Here is a 20,638-nt window from a genome sequence, read left to right on the forward strand (position 1 = left end):
CTAGCTGTAACGGCGTGAATGATTTCTGCATAGCTTTTCTTTATTCCGCGATTCTTCCCTCCCCCTCGCAGAGTGTGACTCCCGGGTTTCAGAGGCTTCTCAGCCCTTATGGACTAACGGGATTCACGGACACCTGCTAGTCATGTAATTAAACCATCTTCCAAAAAGTAAGGCTGGAAATTAAACCAGCTCTGATGAATTGCAGGTGTCCTTTTCTGTAGCTTTACATATTCTTTGAAGATAAAAATCATAATCCTGTTCTTTCAACGTGTGAGATAAGATGATGAATCAAACAAAAATATTTTCCATTTCATCATCAGCCTTTATTTCCAGGTAACTTCTTCACCAGGCTTCAACTCTCTGTGTGGAAAGAAAAAAAAGAAGAAAGAGACTAAAATTAAGACAATTTTTGTAGAATATTTAATTACATTTATTAATAATTATTCTACAAAAAATTATTTTAAAAATTAATTACTTTCATTATTCTACAATACCTTCATTTTGAGAGTTATGTATAAATTTAACTTTCCTTGCAGTCATTGTCAGTTAAAAATCTTTCGGTACTGGTAAGCTTCCTCTCCAAAGCTTCAGCGGACTGGGTCCTCTTAACTTCCACTAATTTAAATGGAAGCACAAGCCCACTGACCTTGAAAGGAGTTAACAGACTTTTTACACAATGGGATCCAAAAGGAAAAATTCTACTTATTTTAAATACAAAAATTCATTACTTTGGTGGGAAGAGAACTAGGTGTGAAGGCAGAGGGGATTTCTGCAATATGCTGAAATACCAGCCCAACTTCACCAGCAACTGCAGCAAGAAACGTGCTAATGTAACAGTGGGGTGGATTATGTCATAAGCTTACCTTCTTACTCAGAACTAATTTAAGTGAGACCGGAGTGAAAAAAAAATCCACCTGCAAACTGATAATAACATTCCTACTACTAGTCCATGCTACGCAGCGTGATTTTTTTTCCCTGTTGTTTCGTTAACCTCACGGTCTAATACAGAATTAGGAGAACTGAGATCGATGAGGCAATGCATTAAGTTATCTAAATTCTCCCTGAGACATCAGCCAGTCGCCCAAACTGACTGGTGCACACAATCACATCCTTCAGCGAAGATACAGCAGCTGCCAACACAAATGTTAATTTCCAAAAACTTGGTTATTATTTTTAAATGACACAAACTTACATAACTATTCAGTTAAAAGCTGCTGTGACCATTTTACATTTAAGACAGAAGTTTGCCATAATCCACACTGTGTTTCCTGCTGAAGTTTTAGAGACAAAATAACATTTTCCACATTTCAAGACTAAGCAGTTAATGATCCTTTCTTTCATGACTACGACAGCTCCTACAGCCCCAATTTTCAGAGGGCATTAGTGACCTAAACCCTTCACAAATGCTTGCTGAAATTTTTAGGGCTTTCTTTGCTTTAACATTTTGACCGCATTATCGATAGTTTTTTTCATACTTAAGACTCTTAAAAAGAACAGAGAAGCACTTTGAAAAATAACTATATATATATTTAAGAGGCATCACAAAGCTGACCTTCTATACAACAAGCTCTTGTTTCTGAAGGCAGACAGTTTTTCATCATTCCTTCTGTCCAAATAGCATCCAATCACAAATCCTAAGGGAACAAGGATGTGAACCCAATGATCACGCACAGCTTGGGCAAAATTCACCATGGCTGCTAGAAAGAAGAGTGAAACAGGTAAGAGTTACTGATAAATCTGGACACGCAAAATGCTGTATACCTGGCACCTTTAATCTCACTTACTAGGAACCTACAACAGCGTAAGAAACACGAGAGCCATCAAACGCTTGCTACGAGACACACGCTGTTCTCGGATTCACGCACAGGTGTCTCAGAAATAATCCCAACCAACTCCTGGCCCCGGGAAACAGGACTCCATCCCAAAACGCGCGGGAAACAGGGCATCTCTTTTAAGCCCTCCCGGTGAAATGCTGATACAGAAGTTGGCTGTTCTGTAAAACATGGCAAACGCATTCGTAACCCGAACTCCTGCAGCCGGTCTGTAACAAGACGGAAAGATGCGCTGTGTGCTCGGTGGGGAGCTGACAAGGAGGGAGGGAGGGAGGGAAGACACTTCTGAAACCCAGCGAGCCTCTCCCACAGCCTCCCGGCAGAGCAGCGTCACGCAGGCGCCGCTCCCCGCACCCGCCGCACGCTGCGCACGGGAGGCCCGGCCCGGGGGGGGAGCGCTGCCCTCTCCCGGCCACGGTGGCGGCTCGGCCCGGCGCCCGCCCTCCCGGCTCCGCCGGGCGCGGAGAACCGCTGCCCCCAGCCTGCCCGGGAACCCCGCCGTCCCTCGCACCCCCGTGCCTGCGGGGGCAAGCGCGCCATAAAGCCCCGGGGCTGAGGGGCGCTCCCGGCCAGCCCCGTGTCCCGGCCGAGGCGCTCCCAGGGGAGGCTGGCGCCGGTACGCACGGAGACACCCTCCCGGCTGCTCCTGCCCCCCACGCCGGCCCCAGCCGTTACCGCTCCTCGCTGCCGCCGGGCTGCCCGCAGCGACCTCGCCAAAGGCGACGGGAACGGGCGGCGAGCAGGCCGGGAGAGCCCACCGGCTGCGTAGGGAGCGGGGGAGGCGCCCCCCCCCCCCCGGTTGACTCGCGGTGGTGCCGTCCGTCACCCTTCCTTCTCCCCGCCTCCCGCAAGATGGCTGAGGCTGCCGCGCGGGGCGGAGGCTGCGGGCGCGCGCCCCGGCGGGCGTGAGGGAGGCTCACGCGCGGGCGGCCCGCGAGGCAGGTAGCGGCGGCGGCGGGGGTCAGCGCTGCGGGACGCCCCGCTCCTCCCTGCGGGGAGCCGGGCTCGGGCCGCTGCCGGGGCCTGAAGCGCTCGGCTGGTCCTCGCCGAGCTCGCCCTGCTCGGCCTCCTCTTCCTCTCGGCGCTGGAGCCGGGCGCAGGGCTTGCCCCCCTTAATGCCGGGCCCGGCCGGCGAGGCTTATCGCCCTCGGGGCAGGGCCCGGCTGGGCTCTGGAGCCGCCGAGCGGAGCCCCCGGCCCGCCCGGTGCTGGGCCCCTCCTCGGGCAGTAGCCGGGCCTGAGGGGCCGCAGGCCGAGATGCTCCGTGTCCGGGTGCCCCCACCGGATCCGGGCGGGGGGGGGGGGGGGGGGCTGTTAACTGCGCTGCTCCCAGTGATCCTTTTTTATTATTGTAAGGAACCCTCATTCCGATGCCAAAAGACCTACAACGATCAAAAGTTAATGTCTGAGTCTTAATTGATAGCCCGTAGCTGTATTGGACAGTATTCACAATATCTACCCTGCGCGTTCTCAGAAACGTATGGCTTTAGAGCTGAATAAATAGGCTTTTCCTTTGGATTAGTCAACGATACGTTTTCTTTCCCCCATTCAGATTAGTTCTTTGGGAGATTAAACACTTGGAGAGGAAAATGACATCGATTATCAAGTTGACTACGCTTTCAGGGGTGCAGGAGGAATCTGCCCTTTGCTATCTGTTGCAAGTAGATGAATTTCGTTTTCTTTTGGACTGTGGTTGGGATGAAAACTTTTCTATGGATATTATTGATTCTCTAAGGAAGTAAGTAGTTCAGTTCACACAATTTTTTTTTTTAATAGGTCTTGTCCTTTTCTGAAAGTTTTCAAAATACCATGCAATGGTATGTGTATGGTGATGTTAAATTCAGAATTGTTCTTTTGTTTGTTTGTTTGAAGTGTGTTTTATATGAAGGGAATTACGCTGCTGAAACATTTCCCATAGAAACTTGTTTTTTTTCTTGGGAGTCTAATGAGTTACATCTGTTAACTGTGATTCTCAAAATGTTCTGTGTTTGTTTTGGCTTGGATATTTTTTTTTTTTTCCTAGGCGTGACACAGAGCAGAGTTTATGGGAGAGTGACCTTGGCTCTAAACTAATTTAGAGTAGTTAACTAAGAATCCTCAGTGTACATAGGCTGAATACAAAGTAGTTTAACGCTCTGAAGTTGAATAGACTGTCATTCAGGAAAACGGCTTCCGTTAATTTTCCCAGCCCTGCAAAGAAATAACCCTGTCTAGACTTTAATATTGAACTTCTGCAGGATTACAGCAAGGATCTTTGCTGATGCAAACACTGATTACAAGGTTAGGCCTGAAACATGGGAATTCCTGAAAGAAACTAAGCTTTGTGATGCTGTTTTTATAGATTCACAGTTCTAGCCTGGACACACTTGTAGCGTTTGAAGTCTCTGAAGTGAGGATTATTATGTGCTAAGGAAAAGTTATAAAATTTTTCAAGTGTCTTATTTGGGAAACAATTAGATAAAATCTCCTATTTAATAACAGCCATCAAGAAGAATGTGTGTGCCCCAGTTACTCTGAGGGAACAAAAAGCTTTCACCCCAACCTGTATTTTCACTTGCTACATTTTATGCTCTCAAGTTTTTCATTATGATAGGTAGGAAGTTTTTAGTCCGAGTTCTTATTTTATGCAACACTTCGCAAGGAAAAGGAAAAAAATCTGTTTTTAAAATGAATAAAACCCCCAAAATTTGTGTGTCACCTCTCTTAAGTGAGGTATTTGACCTTTTCTGTTTTTAAATAAATATATTTTGATTTGATCCTTATCAATTTAAGGATTGTGTCTTTGGTCCTGTTACTTGGTCTTTCTCATTGGAAAAGTTGTAGTCTGTTTTAGGTTTTTAGATATATAAATGATTTGTAGCATGCCTGCACTGATTTTATTTTGGGCCCCTCAGTAAATGTACTTCCTGGTGTCCAAGGATATATTAAGGTCTTTTTAATCAAGAATTTGATGTGAAACTCATGTCTTCCAGACATTGAAATTATGTTTTCAGCAGTCACTTGCATTTTTAAATACTTGAACGTTTGGAAATACTGTGACTTCAGGTTATGGTTTTAAAAACTTTGTTCTAAACTTGGAAGGATTTAAGTTTTCTTGTTTTCTGTTCAGACTGTGTATGCATTCTCAAAATAGCTCTAATAGGGAGTATGTAACACCGTACAGAACTCTTTTCACCAACTTCTGTTGTCCCTCTTTTTGTAGACATGTACACCAGGTTGATGCTGTTCTTCTTTCTCATCCTGACCCTCTACACCTTGGTGCTCTTCCATATGCAGTTGGGAAAATGGGCTTGAATTGTGCCATTTATGCAACTATTCCTGTATATAAAATGGGACAGATGTTTATGTATGATCTCTACCAGGTATATTTAAGTTGATACTTCCGTAGATAACATCTTTGATATGGTAGAGTGCTTGGGTTCATGAATGCTCTATACTTTTTTATTTGTTTTAGTCCCGCCATAATACTGAAGATTTCACACTCTTTACACTGGATGATGTAGATGCAGCCTTTGATAAGATACAACAGCTGAAGTTTTCTCAGATTGTGAACTTGAAAGGTACAGTTGTCACCAAAGTTCTGATACGTGACTTCTAGTGAAAGACAGCAGAGTTGTTAAGAGTTAAAATAACCTTTTTGTTTATGAAGGGAGTAAATTCTGAAACATTGTGCATTTTGCAGGGCTGAATTCAGTAGCCCTGTGTCAGTCTGTATCAGCTAAACGTTTGCCTCAGTAAGTGTATGGGGAAATAAGTAGAATTACCACTTAATGAGGAGAAGGTCATGCCAAAGCATATTTAGACATTTGTTTTTTTTGTGTGTTTTTGTAACTTTTCTTGGAGTTTGCTCGTCTCTCAAAAGCATTCACTCCACTAACGCAAAGGAAAGCTTTCTTCTAGAGAATGAATAGATTGCAGAGATTAAGTTACAGCATGTGGATGATGTAATGAAGAGGTCTTCGCTGACTCTGAATGATACTCAGTGTAGCTTATTGCTAGGAACTGTGGCATCTGTAGAATCAGCAGCTTTTCACTCTTTTGAATTTGAAGAGCAGAATGAAATGGAAACCCTGTCTTTGAACAAAGACACATACAGGCTGACCACCAGCAGCTTGTCTCTGAGATGCAGTATTTCTCAGTTCCTGAATGCTGCTTGCCAAAATACTTGCCCTGTAATTTGGAAAACAGAAATGGGATGCCATCCTGCAAAGGCTGCTGACCCTTTTTCAAGACATTTGTAGCAAGGCTGTGTCTGTGCTGCAAACTTTTACATCTTAAAAGTAATTTTAGTGAACCACTTGTTTAAAATGCCTGACTTTTTTGCTATTTGATGGAAGTAATTCGAAAAGACTTGATGGATGCATCTGAGAAGATAATGTATGTTTTAATTATTATTAAAGCTGTGCACTTCTGTTCAAGTTGGTGGAATGCAGCGAAGTCAGTGAGTAATGGTCATGGGTGGTCTCGTTTCACTCTGACAAAGATACAGGCTGGCACCAATGATGAGGAGCAACAGTGCATTAGGAAAAAAAAAGGCATCAGGTGCTGTAAAGATTTGTCACCCATGATTGCAGCACATGAACACCTTTCCTGGTATTGTTTGACTTGAGTGTTTGTCATTCTGGAAAACTTCCAGTTTGTATAATTTGTAATTATAATGTTTTTGTAAGTACCCAGACAGTGAATGGTATAGTAAACATGTTGTGTTGCCCCAGAGAGGGGTCTACCTTTCACCAGCGTACTTGCTTTCGTGCAATATGCTTCTTACGTAATTTGCTGCTGTTTAGGTGTATAGTTACAGCAGCTCTGCAGTGCCTCTGAGTACCAAAGGGAAGAAGTGATCTTCACTTTAGCTTCTTTTTCTGAAGGCAAAATAGAAGTGAATTGCAAAAAAATGTTGAAGTTACTGATTTGATGGGAGGGACAGATATGTTACTGATTTTTCATGCTTCATTTTACTTTTTTTCCCCAGTAATAATTTTGGAGTTCAGTTTTTTAATATCTCTTATTCAGAGTAATGGCTTTTAATACATGTAATGTACCTAAAATACTGAAAACTTTCGTAGGCAAAGGACATGGTTTGTCAATCACACCATTGCCAGCTGGCCACATGATAGGAGGCACAATCTGGAAGATTGTCAAGGATGGAGAGGAAGAAATTGTTTATGCAGTTGATTTCAACCACAAGAGGGAGATGTAAGTTCAGCATAGCAATATGTATTTTTTAGATGTTGTGTTAGGTGTGCATCACTTAGTGGGATAAACAGTTATGGAAGTAGCAGTGCCTTTCCAGCTCTAGTAAGGCTACTAATTTCATTTGCATTCAGATTAATCAGTTTGAAACAAGCATTAGCTCTTCATTCCACTCAGTTTTATTTATTTGTAAATTTGAATCAGGAAAACTTTAGCTACTGAGGAGTTTGATGTCAGTGCATGAAAACATTTGGAAGCTCCTCTTATTTTTTTGCATAAAATAGAAATGCAAAAAGTGAGATTTCACCTTTTTTTCCATAGCCATCTGAATGGATGTTCCTTGGAAATGTTGAGCAGGCCTTCATTGCTTATTACAGATTCATTTAATGCTACTTATGTACAACCCAGGAGGAAGCAAAGGGATGAGCAGCTACTGAGTACGTATTCTGTTTGGACTTGAAAATAGCAGTAATGTGATTTATTAGCTGCTGTAAATTATTTTTCTGTGAGAAATTTATCAGCATCCAAACTAAGAACTTCTATTCAAATTTAACTAGTTTTGAATTACTCTATTCTGATGGTACTGATTCTGTGGGTTAAACGTTTTCCTGAAAACAATGAACTGTATTTGAAAACAGTGTATTTTACCTGGTATCAATTAACCTCCTCTGACGGGATTTTTAAATGACCTTCCTCAGGCCTCTTTTAAAAAAATAGATCTTACTGTTTGTTTGTTTGGGTTTTTTTAATAAAAAAAAAAGAAAAAGTAGTATCAAGGCAGTGAGATCTTCAGAGCTACCAAGAAAACTGTCTCCCTTTGATTTTGGTGGAAATGTGGTTTTGGATCTCTTTTGAAGTTTAATTTATTTCTCTGTTCAATTTGTTTGTCATTATGATTGCTAGTGTGATATAACAAACAAAAAAACCCAAGCCACAAACATCCTAATTTTGGTTCAGAGTATAAGTAGGTTTTTTGGGTTGTTTTTATTTTTTCTTAGCTAATGTTTTGGAGACATTACGAGGTGATGGAAATGTATTAATAGCCGTGGATACAGCAGGCAGAGTTCTGGAACTTGCGCAACTTCTGGATCAGATCTGGAGAACGAAAGATGCAGGATTAGGAGTCTACTCTCTAGCACTTTTGAATAACGTCAGCTACAATGTAGTGGAGTTCTCTAAATCACAGGTTTGTTTTGATTTTAAAATGCAGTTATAAAGAGGGTAATGGAACATGTATGCAAAAGCGTTTTTCTTTTTTAACAGTATAACATGGCTAAATACTGGGTGTTGTCCTTATTCTATAGTGCATATTTGTGTCTCAGATCTTTCAATGAATTGATGCAGAGTCCAGTTGTGGCTATGGGCATTTTTCTTGATACTCATACTGGATACTGCAGTACCTGAAGGGGGCCTGCAAGAGAGCTTGAGAGGGACTTTTTACCAGGGCATGGAGTGATAGGACAAGGGGGAATGGCTTCACGGTGAAAGAGGGTAAATTTAGATTAGATACGAGAAAAGCATGCTTTATTATGATGGTGGTGAGGCACTGGCACAAGTTGCCCAGAGAAGCTGTGGATGCCCCTTCCTGGCAGTGTTCGAGGCCAGGCTGGATGGGGCTGTGAGCAACCTGGAATTAGGTGATCATTAAGGTCCCTTCCAACCCAAACCATTCTATGATTGTATGATTTCTGTTTTTATCACAAGACTTGTTAACATAGCTTATAGCTGTTCAAAAAAGAGGGCTTAAAGTACTTGTTTCTGTGTTGTTTGCACTCAGTATTATTTGTACACTTGCTGAGAAACATTGATGTAATCACGTGCATGTTGCATCCTGTACTTCATATCAGGTTTGTACGTTATTGTAGAACTTCTATTCTTATGGATAACTTTTTCTTAATACATATTTTAGGTTGAATGGATGAGTGACAAGTTGATGAGGTGCTTTGAAGACAAGAGAAACAATCCTTTTCAGTTCCGCCATCTATCCTTATGTCATAGTTTGTCTGATCTGGCTCGAGTGCCTAGTCCAAAAGTTGTTCTTGCCAGTCAGCCTGACTTAGAGTGTGGGTTTTCTAGAGATCTTTTCATTCAGTGGTGCCAGGATTCCAAAAACTCTATAATTTTAACTTATCGCACTACACCTGGAACATTGGCACGATTCCTGATTGATAATCCTTCTGAAAAAGTTATAGATATTGAGGTAAGAGTTGTCTATATGTCTCAAAGTTTTTTAGTGTGGGCCATCTGGGGGAATATGAGCAAAACTGAACTTTTCCATTTTGATGACTGAATACATTTCTAATGGTGGAGGGAAATCTGAAATCAGTGTGGGGCATGTTTAACGAATTGTGAATAAACTTACATAAAGTTAGATCTCATCAGGAACTGCAAAATGCTTTTGGGTGGTGTGGCATAATTGATACTCCATGGAGATGAGCGTGAAGTTGCTTTTAAATATTAACCCTTAGACAACACTCTGTGTTTTTGTTAGAAAAAATTCTGCTTGCAGTTGACCTACAGATCACAGTATGCAACAGATTATTCTTGCAGGAAAATACTCTGGGTTTGGATGAGAGGAGAATCAAGTCAAATTAGTATAATATATCCCAGCAGAATTAGAAAGAGAAGTGAAAGCTAGGAGTTGGAGCACAATTAATTGTTATTCATGCTTTCACATTGTTTTCAGTAATTTATATGTCTGTGTCTACTTCTCTCTAGTAAACATTGTTAATTTCTGGGAGTCCCCTGCGATTGCAGTGATAATTTCAAACCTAATGGTGTAGGTTTATTGTAGTTTTAGATCGGATTGGAAGCATTGAATTACAGTATTAGACTGTTACTAGAATTCAACATTACTCAGAATGACCTATACTCTAATTTGACTTTTGGAAAACAAGAAACAAAACTTAACATTGCTTTGCCTGCTAGTATGACTTTGCCAGGTTCTTCTGTTATGGTGCTAGTGACACAAAAATTAAAAATCCACTGTTCGTCTCAGAGTATTTGCATTTACCTATTGGAGAGAGATTTCCTGAAGATGTTTTAAGAACTTTTTGTAAAGCTAATTGATTTTAATACTTTTAGAAATGCTTTTCTGTTAAAGTAGACTCTACTAATTCGTAACATTTTCATTATAGTGCCACGCATTTGCATAATCTTGTCTTGTATGTGACATACAAGTTGTACTTGCCCATGGTACTTAAATACAAATATTCTTGTCAGCAGCATGTAAGAAAAGTGTTAAAATCATGTCAGCTACTCACAATAATACTAATTTTAATTCTATCTGCAGTTGAGAAAACGTGTCAAATTGGAAGGAAAAGAGCTTGAAGAATACCTAGAAAAGGAGAAACTAAAGAAAGAAGCAGCTAAGAAGTTAGAACAGTCTAAAGAGTAAGTATATTGGCTGTTCTTGCATTCTGCTGTTATGGTCAGAGTTGAGATTTCTGTGTGATAATTCTTTTGCTTCAACCATTTACAGGTTTCAATGAAAATCATGGTTTTGATAGACTTGTCTGAGGGCACTGAGGAATCGGGAATGGTTGTCTTTAATCTGTTATAGACCTGTTTCATCTGCTGTTTGACTTGTGAGCTCTTTCTCAAGTACATAACAGCCCTTGTCCTTGGTTATTATGTCACCTGTTATTTTCCATTCAGTGTGTTCTTGTAATATTAAACCTGAAGGAAAAAAAGAAAGTGCTAGTGTTTTTTTGAATGTCATTTCAGGGCAGATATTGATTCCAGTGATGAGAGTGATGCTGAAGAGGATATTGATCAGCCAGCTGTACATAAGACCAAACATGATTTGATGATGAAAGGTGAAGGTAGCCGTAAAGGAAGCTTCTTCAAACAGGCAAAGAAATCTTATCCAATGTTTCCAGCACCTGAAGAAAGAATTAAATGGGATGAATATGGCGAGATTATCAAGTATGTGGTGGTAATGCATACTCATATGTAGTAACTATGAAATAATTCAAAAACAGATGTAATAAAAATCACCATTTTGTCTCCTTTGCAGTACTGTTGTATAGTCTTCCCACTGCAGTAGCTTTTGAACAGTTAGGACAGTTTGCGCTAAGTCTCACAGGAAGCTTTTGATAGGGTTGAAGCTGCAGAGTGCTGATCCTTGGCCTGTGTTCACACCTCTTAGAATGTGTTTCCACTGCAGGATTTTTTTTTTTTGGCTTTAATCTTATAAGAGAAGATTTTTTTTTTTTAACCTGACTTTTTTGCTGCTTTAAATTACACACAATTGTAATAAATTTATAATGAAGGGAGAGAATATTGTTAATCCTAAAAGAATCTAGCAATAATTGTCCCATTTGCACAAGGAATACTTGCTAGAAAACCTCAATTTGCTAGTATTTCCCTGGATACCAAAGTTCTTTTTTAAGATAGGAAAGTGGTATTGTCCAAATGAGCTGAAGCCTGAAGAAGAGAAGGCTGCGAGGGGACCTTATAAATGCCTACAAATATCTGAAGGGTGGGTGTCAGGAGGATGGGGCCAAGCTCTTTTCAGTGGTGCCCAGTGACAGGACAAGGGGCAATGGGCACAAACTGAGGCACAGGAAGTTCCGTCTGAACATGAGGAGGAACTTCTTCTCTCTGAGGGTGACGGAGCACTGGAACAGGCTGCCCAGGGAGGTTGTGGAGTCTCCTTCTCTGGAGATATTCAAGACCCGCCTGGACAAGGTCCTGTGCAGCCTGCTGTAGGTGACCCTGCTTCGGCGGGAGGGTTGGACTAGATGACCCACAGAGGTCCCTTCCAACCCCTACTATTCTGTGATTCTGTGATTCTGAGCTCCGTTCAAATACGTAAATATTGAAGGCCAGTATAATGAAATTGTTAACAATAATAATTATAAAATATCTCAGTAGTAATAGTCACCATTGTTTGTTTTTTTGTTATGTAGTGCTTTGGTTTTACTCTAAGACTATTAAAAGCAAAATGCCTTTCATTTTTAGACCTGAGGATTTTCTAGTTCCAGAACTTCAGGCAACAGAAGAAGAAAAAAGCAAATTAGAATCTGGTTTGACAAATGGAGAAGAGCCTATGGACCAGGATTTATCAGATGTTCCCACTAAATGTATTTCTGCAACAGAATCCATGGAAATTAAGTGAGTGGCTTTGTTCTTGTCAGTTCTGCTAAAATGGTGGCATGGGTACGGTGCAAATTGGGTAAAAGGCTAGCTTGGAATTAAGAAAGTTGGAAAGGCTTGCTTTTTGGTATTGTTTGGGTTTTTTTTTCCTCCAGGCTGTGTAAGTTACTTTTTTACTAGCCTTTCTGGGAGCACAGTACAGAGTCTTATGGTTTCCCACTCTTAAGAAATTTGCAGTTTGTTCACTGTCTCGAGACAAGTGAAAGAGGTGAGTGAAAGAACAAATGATAGGATAGTGTGTTAGCATAGACACTCAAATGTATTTAAATTTTATTGAAAGAGGAACTATTCAAGTGTTATCTCATGTTTTGGATAACTACTGTAAGTGAATTTTGGGAATTTATAGTGTTAAATACACATACATGCTTATATTTGACAATTTGGTGTTTTGCTGATCCATAATATACCATATGCTGACAGCTTTTGCTGATGTAGAATAATTCCAAAATGTCTTCCATTTTTAAATTAAATATTTTGGAGCACTTCAAGGTTTAATCTTTTAAACTAAAAGGTGTTATCCTTTGTTTTTAATTCAAACTAGAGCCAGAGTTACATACATTGATTATGAAGGACGCTCAGATGGGGACTCAATCAAAAAAATTATTAACCAAATGAAACCAAGACAACTAATCATTGTCCATGGACCACCTGAGGCCAGTCAGGACCTTGCAGAATGCTGCAGAGCTTTCGGTGGAAAAGATATTAAAGTTTACATGCCAAAACTGCATGAAACTGTAGATGCAACCAGCGAAACTCACATTTACCAGGTAAGGTACTGGAATTTGTTAGTTGTGTAACTACTGTGAACTGTAGTAGAGCTGTAATGGCAGACTCTAATTTGGCCCCCCATTCTTTGGGAGAGGAGAGACGATACTACCTACAGTTGGTTTTGTGTGATCAAGACGTAAGTAGCGTTTTCCTGTCTTCTAGGTAACCATTCTCCTTAGGTTTATTATTCATAAGAAGGATTTAAAAGCTTAAGCATGAGATCAGTGTCTTTTTACCTGTAGTGCAGAAGGCAAGGTTTGTAACCATGGGAACATCAGTTTGCTTTACTCAATAGATTTATAATCCCTATATTTAGACTACCACTGTACATTACTTGCAATTCAGGATTCCTTTGGGAATCTGAAGGGGAGCCTTAGAGAGCAAAGAGAAAAAAAATCCTTCATACCTAAATAGTACCCAAGAATGATCATGTAAAGTTAGGAGCAAGTTAATGTTAAAAATAAATAGACACCCCTACCCCCCAAAATAAAAGTTAATGTGATATGGTTCTTGGAAAGTGAGGTTATGATAATGTGTTGCACCGTGTTAATATATTGCACTTAATTTTTGTGGTTAAGCGCTAAGTAAGAAAACTTTGATAATTTGTGTGAAGTATGTGAAAATTGTGTGTGGTCCTGATTCAACTTTTGAAGTTGTTTGGAAGAAGGTCTCTCACATGCACTTCTGGCATCAGTCCTTTATTTCTGCTGTCCTTTTAAAGTTAATAGAAAAACATCAGTAGAATTTTGAAAGAAGTACTTTTGCTTCTTTCCAGAGAAAAATCTGTTGGCCTGGAAGTGGAAAGTTGCAGTTATTCAAAATTATCTAGTTCTGACAGTCTTGAAACAGTGATGTGTTCTGTTTGGTTTGTTGTTGTTTGGGGTTTTTTGGGGTTTTTTTGGTTTTTTTTGGTTTTTTTAAAGCTAGGAGGATTGCTAGTGTGTAAGAAATGAAAATTGTGATTCTTCACAAAATACCTGAACAAAATTGTGATTGCTTTGTAATTAATTTCAATTTTTTTATATATAAAGGGGAAATTAAATCTTCTGTGTAGCGTTAGTTTTCTTTTGTGTTCGAAGCTTTCTGAACAGATGAAGTACACTGGAAACATTGAACTAAAAGTAATAGATGTGAGTGGGGCATCAGAATCATAGTGTCTTTTGAGTGGACTGTGCTGCAGATGGATAGTTAATTGCAGTATCCTTCATACCGTTGCAGCCTTGATTCTGCTATGGGGATCATGCAGAATCTCATGTGGATAACAGTCTTTCAGAGTAGGGCTTTATTTAATGGGTTAAAGTCCTGCAATGCACCAGAGGAATGAGGGTAAGGTAATGTTTTGGTAACTTTAAAATCTGGTATTTACAACATTCTTTCTTACAATAAAATGTTGATTTTTTTTTTTTTTTTGAGGGTTGAAAGTTAGAAGTACTAAATGTATCTATAGAAAATTTCCTTAAACTTGCTAAGGCAAACTGAGGAACTCTTGGCTGCAAAAAAGGTTTCTGATGTTTTAAAAGGAGTTGATTGCTCTTGCTGTAAGTTTAACTTGGCTTTGCAGTCCTATAGGTTCTTTTTTTATTTTAACGAAGATAAAAAAGTTACTGATCTCCGCTGCTTGCTAAGATGAGAAGTGACATGAGATTATACAAATTATATTTTGAAAGTATAGAGCAACTTGTCTTGTTCGTACCAGCTCTCTCCTTTCCCTCCCCGAAAGAGTATGAGTCAAACTGATGTGGACAATCAAAGGAAAACTGCTGATTTTTAAAGCTTGGAGTAAGAACTCTCTTTCTGTGTTTTAAATCAAACTAATAGTGCTTTTATTTTTGTGCAACCCAGGTCAGGTTAAAAGATTCTCTTGTTAGCTCTCTTCAGTTCTGTAAAGCCAAGGATGCTGAGTTGGCTTGGATAGATGGTGTTTTGGACATGCGGGTTTCGAAAGTGGATACTGGAGTTATTTTGGAAGAGGGAGAGCTGAGGGAAGATGAAGAATTAGAGATGCAAGTGGATATGCCTTCTGCAGACTCTAGTGTCATCGCACAACAGAAGGCCATGAAAAGCCTCTTTGGTGATGATGACAAGGAGATGTGCGAGGAGAGTGAGATCATTCCTACTTTGGAACCTCTGCCACCTCATGAGGTACAGAAATTATGCTGGTCTGGACTTCTTTGTTTTTTGGTTGTTTTTTTTTTAAGAGCTCTGTATGAGTTTGTCTTTTTCTAGTGCTTAGAGGTTGATACTGTGGTCTTATTCAAATGAAAGCCTAACTGAAACTGGATTTTCTTGTTTGATTTTCTTTTTGTTAAACCTGGTACTGTTCTTTGTTCAGATTGTATAATTTTCAGCAAGGATGATCCCTTGCATCCACTAACAGTGTCTAGCATACAGTACCATCTATTTGTGAAGATAAGGTTTTAATTAGCATGTTTCATATTTGTAGTTGATACTTGCAGATTTGGAAATTAGCTGGTGTTTAGTCACTCTGATTTTATTATGTTTTGTTGAGCTATGGAAAATACTTCATATACTTGAGATACAGATTTTTGAAATTCATATGTCTGCTTTTACAGTGATCTGAGTTCATTACTCAGTGATCTGAGTTCATTAAATTAATCTTTTCTATAAATTTACCTTTACTCTTAAATGAGAATACTTTGCAGGTGAGTAGATATTATTTTATCTTTTCATTGGATGATTACAATGCCTTCTAATAATCCTAGAATTGCTTTTTAAGATACTGTTGCATAGTCCTAAATGTAGTCTTTTCTAGGAGCTAGATAAATATGGAGGCAACTCTAAAGTCTGTTCAGATTTGTGACAACTGTCATAGAAGTATGTACTGGTCAGTAGTACAGCTTACTGCAGCTCTGTCCCTGGCATAACATGGCTTGAAAGAGGGAACTTCAATGACAGCTTCCCATTTGTCTTCAATACGTGAGCAAAGAAGGAAACTTTTCCTTTACTTGACAGATAACTTCTCAGGCCTTCCCATCCTGGAAATGTCTTGCTGCAGGTGAATGGAAATAAACCAGTCTTCTCGTTTATGGTCGTGTAGTGTAGGCCAAACTGTTGTCCCTAAAGTGGGATCATTTGCCAGGTGTGCAGTGTGCCAACACAATGATGAGGAGATCTTTGGAAAAATAGAAGATATTAAGTAGCAGAAGTATTAAAACTGTGTGTGTTGTTTAAAGGTTCTAGGACATCAGTCTGTGTTTATGAATGAGCCAAGACTGTCTGACTTCAAGCAAGTTCTCTTGCGAGAAGGTATACAAGCTGAATTTGTAGGAGGAGTGCTTGTGTGCAACAATCTGGTGGCTGTTCGCAGGGTAGGTGTTCTGTGTCTGAAACTCTTTGATGAATAATATTCTAAATGAAAATTAAGTTTCTCACTAGTGTAAAGATAATAAATTGAAATATGTCTTTTGTTTCAGACTGAAACGGGGCGCATTGGATTGGAAGGCTGTCTCTGTCAGGACTTCTATAGGATAAGAGACCTTTTATACGAGCAATACGCTATTGTGTAAGGAAAGTGCTGCAAAGATGTCTTTACTTGAACTTTTAAAGACAATGGGGATTTCTCCCAGTTTTGACTTTTTGTAGTTTTCTAATTTATACAGGGCAAACCTAATTCATAAAGAACTACCCTGAACATGTAAATAATTGCTACTGTTGTTCTTCATAAATCTGTCGGTACATTCCACGTTGTTGATTTTCAAAATGTTACAATTTGCCATCTCCCACATAACACATTATAAATGAGTTTAGGAACCCTTCTCAGGAAAGGTTCAGTTTGTCAGGACTTGTTTTGGTTTCATAGATTCCCTGCCAAAGAATACAAAATATGTAAAAGTCTTTCTTCTGTTCTGAAATAAGATTAGGTAGGGAAAGGGAACTGTGGGTTTCTTTGGTTTTGTTCTTTTTGGGTTTTGTGTGGTTATTTTGGGGTTTTATTTCTTTCTTTTTTTAAGTAACTTCGATTTAGGGGACAGTCTTGAGTCTTTTTTCTTTTTTTTTCTTTTTTTTTTTTTATTTCAGTGGAGCTTAGTTAAAGTGCATTTTTAATAGCCCACCCACTTAAAGCTAGGCTACCTAAACTTTCCCCCAGTGTTAATCTGGCATCTTAATGTTGTATCTGCTCCATCTTACTGATTTGTTCCAGGACAGCATTTCACATTCTATAGAAGGTATTAACCTGCAACCATTCTGTACCTTTCCAAAGGTACTCTAAGAAGACTGGATAATATTGTCAGACGATTCAAAATCCTGTAATTGTGTGCTTGAAAGTAGCTTCTGTACACACTTACAGAAGTTGTAACTTTTAGCTTTTGCAAAGTTACGCCAACTATAAAATCTTTTCTGAGTTCTGATTTTAATACTTTCAAAGTCTGAAGCCTTTGTGTGCACTGCTGTTTGTTCAGAGTGCCATGAGCCAAATTCAGGAAGATCCTTTATCTTGAAATCTGAGTTCCTGTGATGTATTTAATGCTTTTGTGCCATATTTCATTCCAGTTGCATGTTTTGTGCTATTTTTCATTCTAGTTGCCAGTGGGACTTAATGTAACTGCTGATGCTAGGAATTGATTGACCTTACTTCGTAAGTGAAGATGAGCACAGTTTTGGGCGCCTTAATTTCTCAGAAATTAACTTATGCAAGCAAATGGCCTTTTGAGAATTTTAGTCCTTTTTTTCCTCTGTCCACATGTGAACCACCAGCTTTGGCAGTGGAGTGTTGCTTGCTTGGTTTTTACATGCAACAGCAATATAATATGTGTTCTCTGTGTGTATGTTTAAATAAAACCTTTTGAAAAAGTGGCAGAAGATAGCCCTGTGGGCTGTCAATGGAAGGATAATTTACTTTGCAGTTCATTCTTGACAAATAATTTTCTATCTGATCTAGAGACTATTTATTCTGTTTAAAATAGTAACTTAAAACTGAAGACTGTTTAAAAAAAAAAACACCACCAAAAAAACCTGCTAGAAGTATATACTAGAAATATAAAAATACTTGAAAATTTAATCCTGAGTGAGAATATGTTTTGTTACACAAAGAAAATATTGGCTAGGAATGACTGAATGGCTTGATGTTTTTGGGGGTTTTTTTTGTTGGTTTTTTTGAACAATGTAGAAAAATGGTTATTTTCAATCATATTAACCAGAACTTCATAGAAATGCTCTGTTTTTGTAGGTGTTTTGTAGCAATGCTATGTAAATCTATATGATACTGGATGCTTGTTGGTGGATACTATTGTATTACTATTGTTGCTGATACTAATGAACTTTTATAAAGTGAGTTACTTTGTACATAATCATATTGTCCTTAGGACTTTTAAATTGAGGGTTTAGGGTGGGCAGAGATCACACACGCCTGCATGGAATATATAAATAAAGAAAAAAAACCGCTTAGGAAGTCAGTCTAAAAGTAGTGCTGTTTTTAAGAAAGGGATAAAGACGAGACAGTGCGATCATAAACCTTTCTATCAGTTTTGGGTTTTTTTAACCTATTGATTAAAATTCAGCTAAGTTTAACACAAGTGTAGTGTTATGGGTCACTAAATTCCTGTGTGTTCCAGTGAAGAGGAGAACTGCAAATTTGTGCTGTGACTGAGTAAAAGACTCACGTATGAGCAAAAGGGCTAACTGTTCATTTTCAGTCTATTCAGCATGTGTGGCTTGAAATCGGACCTAGAAAGCTGATGTGCAAGGCAATAGTAGTCATCTGAGTGCTGGGACTGGGGGAAGGCTGGGTTTGTGGTCAGTTCTGGTGGTGAGAGGGGTGAAGAGGAATACAGGGCATCTGTAATAACCATGTCAGGCTGCAGCTGCACTGTGGGGCAGGTGTGCTCCTCAGCTATGCGTTCATTACTTGTAAGCACTGTGGAACTGAAGCAAATTGCTCTGAGCTTTGCCTCGTCTGCTGTCAGTTCTCTGATAGATTATTATTGTTCTTTTCCATTTGTTTTTTTTGTTGTTGGTAACTGTGATTCGCTTTAAACAATAATTGGACTTACCAGTGTAATTTTCAGAGTTACTAGTCTTGTTCTGTAGCTGTTTTCCTTGAAAAAAAGGTCCATAGAAGCTCAAAACATTACGAAGAAGCAAGTACAGTATATGAGCTTTAAAGAGTAATAACGTGCTGCTTGTTGAATAATCCTCTTAAGTGATGCAAGCTGGATCTGTTGTTCAGCAGCTGAATGATAATGTGCTAAGCATCTGCTGAGAACTATAGTTTGCAACAGCAATCTGATATTCACAAATTTTGATAATGAGCAAATACATGATTTCTGTTATGTAGGCTTTTCTTAAATATTTCTCATTTTCTGTGCAGTTTTTCTGAAGGGCTGAAAACTAAGAGGTATTTTTGACAAAGGGTTCTGAAGAAATTTGAAATGAGAGTAATTTCAGTTAAAAAAATTCCAGGCTACAAAATTTCGGTCCAACTCAGCCCAAGGTAGATACCAGTTTTTGTAAAGGTAACTTTGGAATATTACATAGGGAAGTAAATGGAAAAGGTTCATCAGGTGGTAGTGGCTATGGTGCTCTTGCTGGTATTTAAGAAGTAGAAAATAAAGTAAAATTTTCATGTCAAGTAACAGTGTCGGAACTTTTGCAGCTAAGTAACTATTTTATCTCCAAGGTATTAAAAGAGTTTTTTAGATACAACCAAAATTATTTTTTGTTTGTTTGTGGCTAATCAGTTTACAGGAGGAATATATAGGTGTCTGTTATGAAGAATGAACTCTTAGCAACACAATTCTTAAGCAGTAACTCTTGGAGTTTCTCAGGCTGGTGGTTTCGTTGCTACCTTCTCAGAGCTCTCACTTGACTCAGTTGCCTTGTCTGCAAGGAGTCTGGTTCAGTTGTCTCACTAGTTCCAAACCAAATGTTGTGACACAGAGCACAGTCATTTTCTAGATTGCTTTACAGCTATCTAAATCAGAACAAGAACTCTAATCTAGAATGAGTCAGCGTAGATCACTGAGAATGAGTTTCTGCAAAGAAAAAAGGATTAATAGATTAGAAGTTGAAAGCTAGCTTTTTATTGGGGTTTCTTTAAAGTTGTAGTTTTATGTAAAGCCATTGCAGTTAATCTAATCTGGATAAGCTACTGTGTTCTCTCCAGATCTTTGTATTTTTGTAGAAAAAATGATTGGCTTCAGAAGTGACTGGCCAGGAATCAATGATAATACTTACCTTAAGGTGTATTTTACAGTAATTTCTTCAAAGTTAGTCTTTTTTTTTATCACTTAAATCCATGTGATAAATTTTATAGTATGCTTATCTCGGCTGTTACTACCAGTGTTTCTCAGAAATAATTCTGTAGGGGGTAGGTAATATGTCTTTATTGGTAGTAACACTCAAATTGTATAGAAAAATTGTAGAATAGGATTTTGAAAGAAATAAATGGAACATAGAACTTAGTCATCACTAAAACTCAGTAGGACTAACTGTCCACTGTTTAGTTTCTGTATCTGCTGGTACACAGCAACAGAAATGGGCTTTTAAGGAATACTTTCTGATGACAATGTGCAATGAACTAGTCAAAAAAAAAAAAAATTACCTGCGTGTATCTAACTGGTCTGTTGCAGATGCTTCAAGATGTGAACCTGAAAATGTTTTCATGGTGTAGATTACATACCAAAAAGTGACAGGTGGGACATATGATGACATTGCAACCTATTTTGC

General features: G+C 39.0%; 2 protein-coding genes across 6 annotated transcripts; one reads left to right on the plus strand and one right to left on the minus strand.

Moving 5' to 3' along the window:
* Positions 1–19: 19 nt before the first annotated feature.
* On the minus strand, positions 20–2,648 carry NDUFB1 (NADH:ubiquinone oxidoreductase subunit B1). Of its 4 annotated transcripts, none has more exons than XM_075426195.1 (3): positions 2,508–2,648; positions 1,553–1,694; positions 20–360 (listed from the first exon to the last, which is right to left on the minus strand). In XM_075426195.1, the coding sequence occupies exons 2-3, from the start codon at positions 1,690–1,692 to the stop codon at positions 324–326; spliced, it is 177 nt and encodes a 58-aa protein (XP_075282310.1). In that variant the 5' UTR covers positions 1,693–1,694; positions 2,508–2,648; the 3' UTR covers positions 20–323. The 4 variants fall into 4 exon arrangements, with proteins under 4 accessions (XP_075282310.1, XP_075282309.1, XP_075282312.1 ...); XM_075426194.1 differs by having other exon boundaries at positions 1,553–1,697; positions 2,508–2,645; XM_075426197.1 differs by lacking the exon at positions 2,508–2,648 and adding an exon at positions 1,785–1,987.
* Positions 2,649–2,654: 6 nt separating this feature from the next.
* On the plus strand, positions 2,655–19,535 carry CPSF2 (cleavage and polyadenylation specific factor 2). Of its 2 annotated transcripts, none has more exons than XM_075426192.1 (15): positions 2,655–2,774; positions 3,384–3,569; positions 5,034–5,193; positions 5,286–5,391; positions 6,898–7,027; positions 7,346–7,461; positions 8,023–8,210; positions 8,934–9,224; positions 10,317–10,417; positions 10,751–10,951; positions 11,990–12,142; positions 12,726–12,951; positions 14,795–15,094; positions 16,147–16,281; positions 16,387–19,535. In XM_075426192.1, the coding sequence occupies exons 2-15, from the start codon at positions 3,421–3,423 to the stop codon at positions 16,477–16,479; spliced, it is 2,349 nt and encodes a 782-aa protein (XP_075282307.1). In that variant the 5' UTR covers positions 2,655–2,774; positions 3,384–3,420; the 3' UTR covers positions 16,480–19,535. The 2 variants fall into 2 exon arrangements, with proteins under 2 accessions (XP_075282307.1, XP_075282308.1); XM_075426193.1 differs by having other exon boundaries at positions 2,655–2,770.
* The last annotated feature ends 1,103 nt before the right edge of the window (positions 19,536–20,638 follow it).

Source organism: Opisthocomus hoazin, chromosome 7, assembly GCF_030867145.1.
Source record: "Opisthocomus hoazin isolate bOpiHoa1 chromosome 7, bOpiHoa1.hap1, whole genome shotgun sequence".
NCBI lineage: Eukaryota > Metazoa > Chordata > Aves > Opisthocomiformes > Opisthocomidae > Opisthocomus > Opisthocomus hoazin.

Bases quoted from the DNA above. Each gene is read 5' to 3' on its own strand.
- NDUFB1 (XM_075426195.1), bottom strand. From the start codon at position 1,692: ATGGTGAATTTTGCCCAAGCTGTGCGTGATCATTGGGTTCACATCCTT. The intron at 361-1,552 runs GTCAGCTTTGTG...CTTTCCACACAG, and splicing joins AAGAGCTTGTTGTATAGAAG to AGAGTTGAAGCCTGGTGAAG.
- CPSF2 (XM_075426192.1), top strand. From the start codon at position 3,421: ATGACATCGATTATCAAGTTGACTACGCTTTCAGGGGTGCAGGAGGAA. The intron at 10,952-11,989 runs GTATGTGGTGGT...TTTCATTTTTAG, and splicing joins GAATATGGCGAGATTATCAA to ACCTGAGGATTTTCTAGTTC. The intron at 12,952-14,794 runs GTAAGGTACTGG...TGTGCAACCCAG, and splicing joins GCGAAACTCACATTTACCAG to GTCAGGTTAAAAGATTCTCT.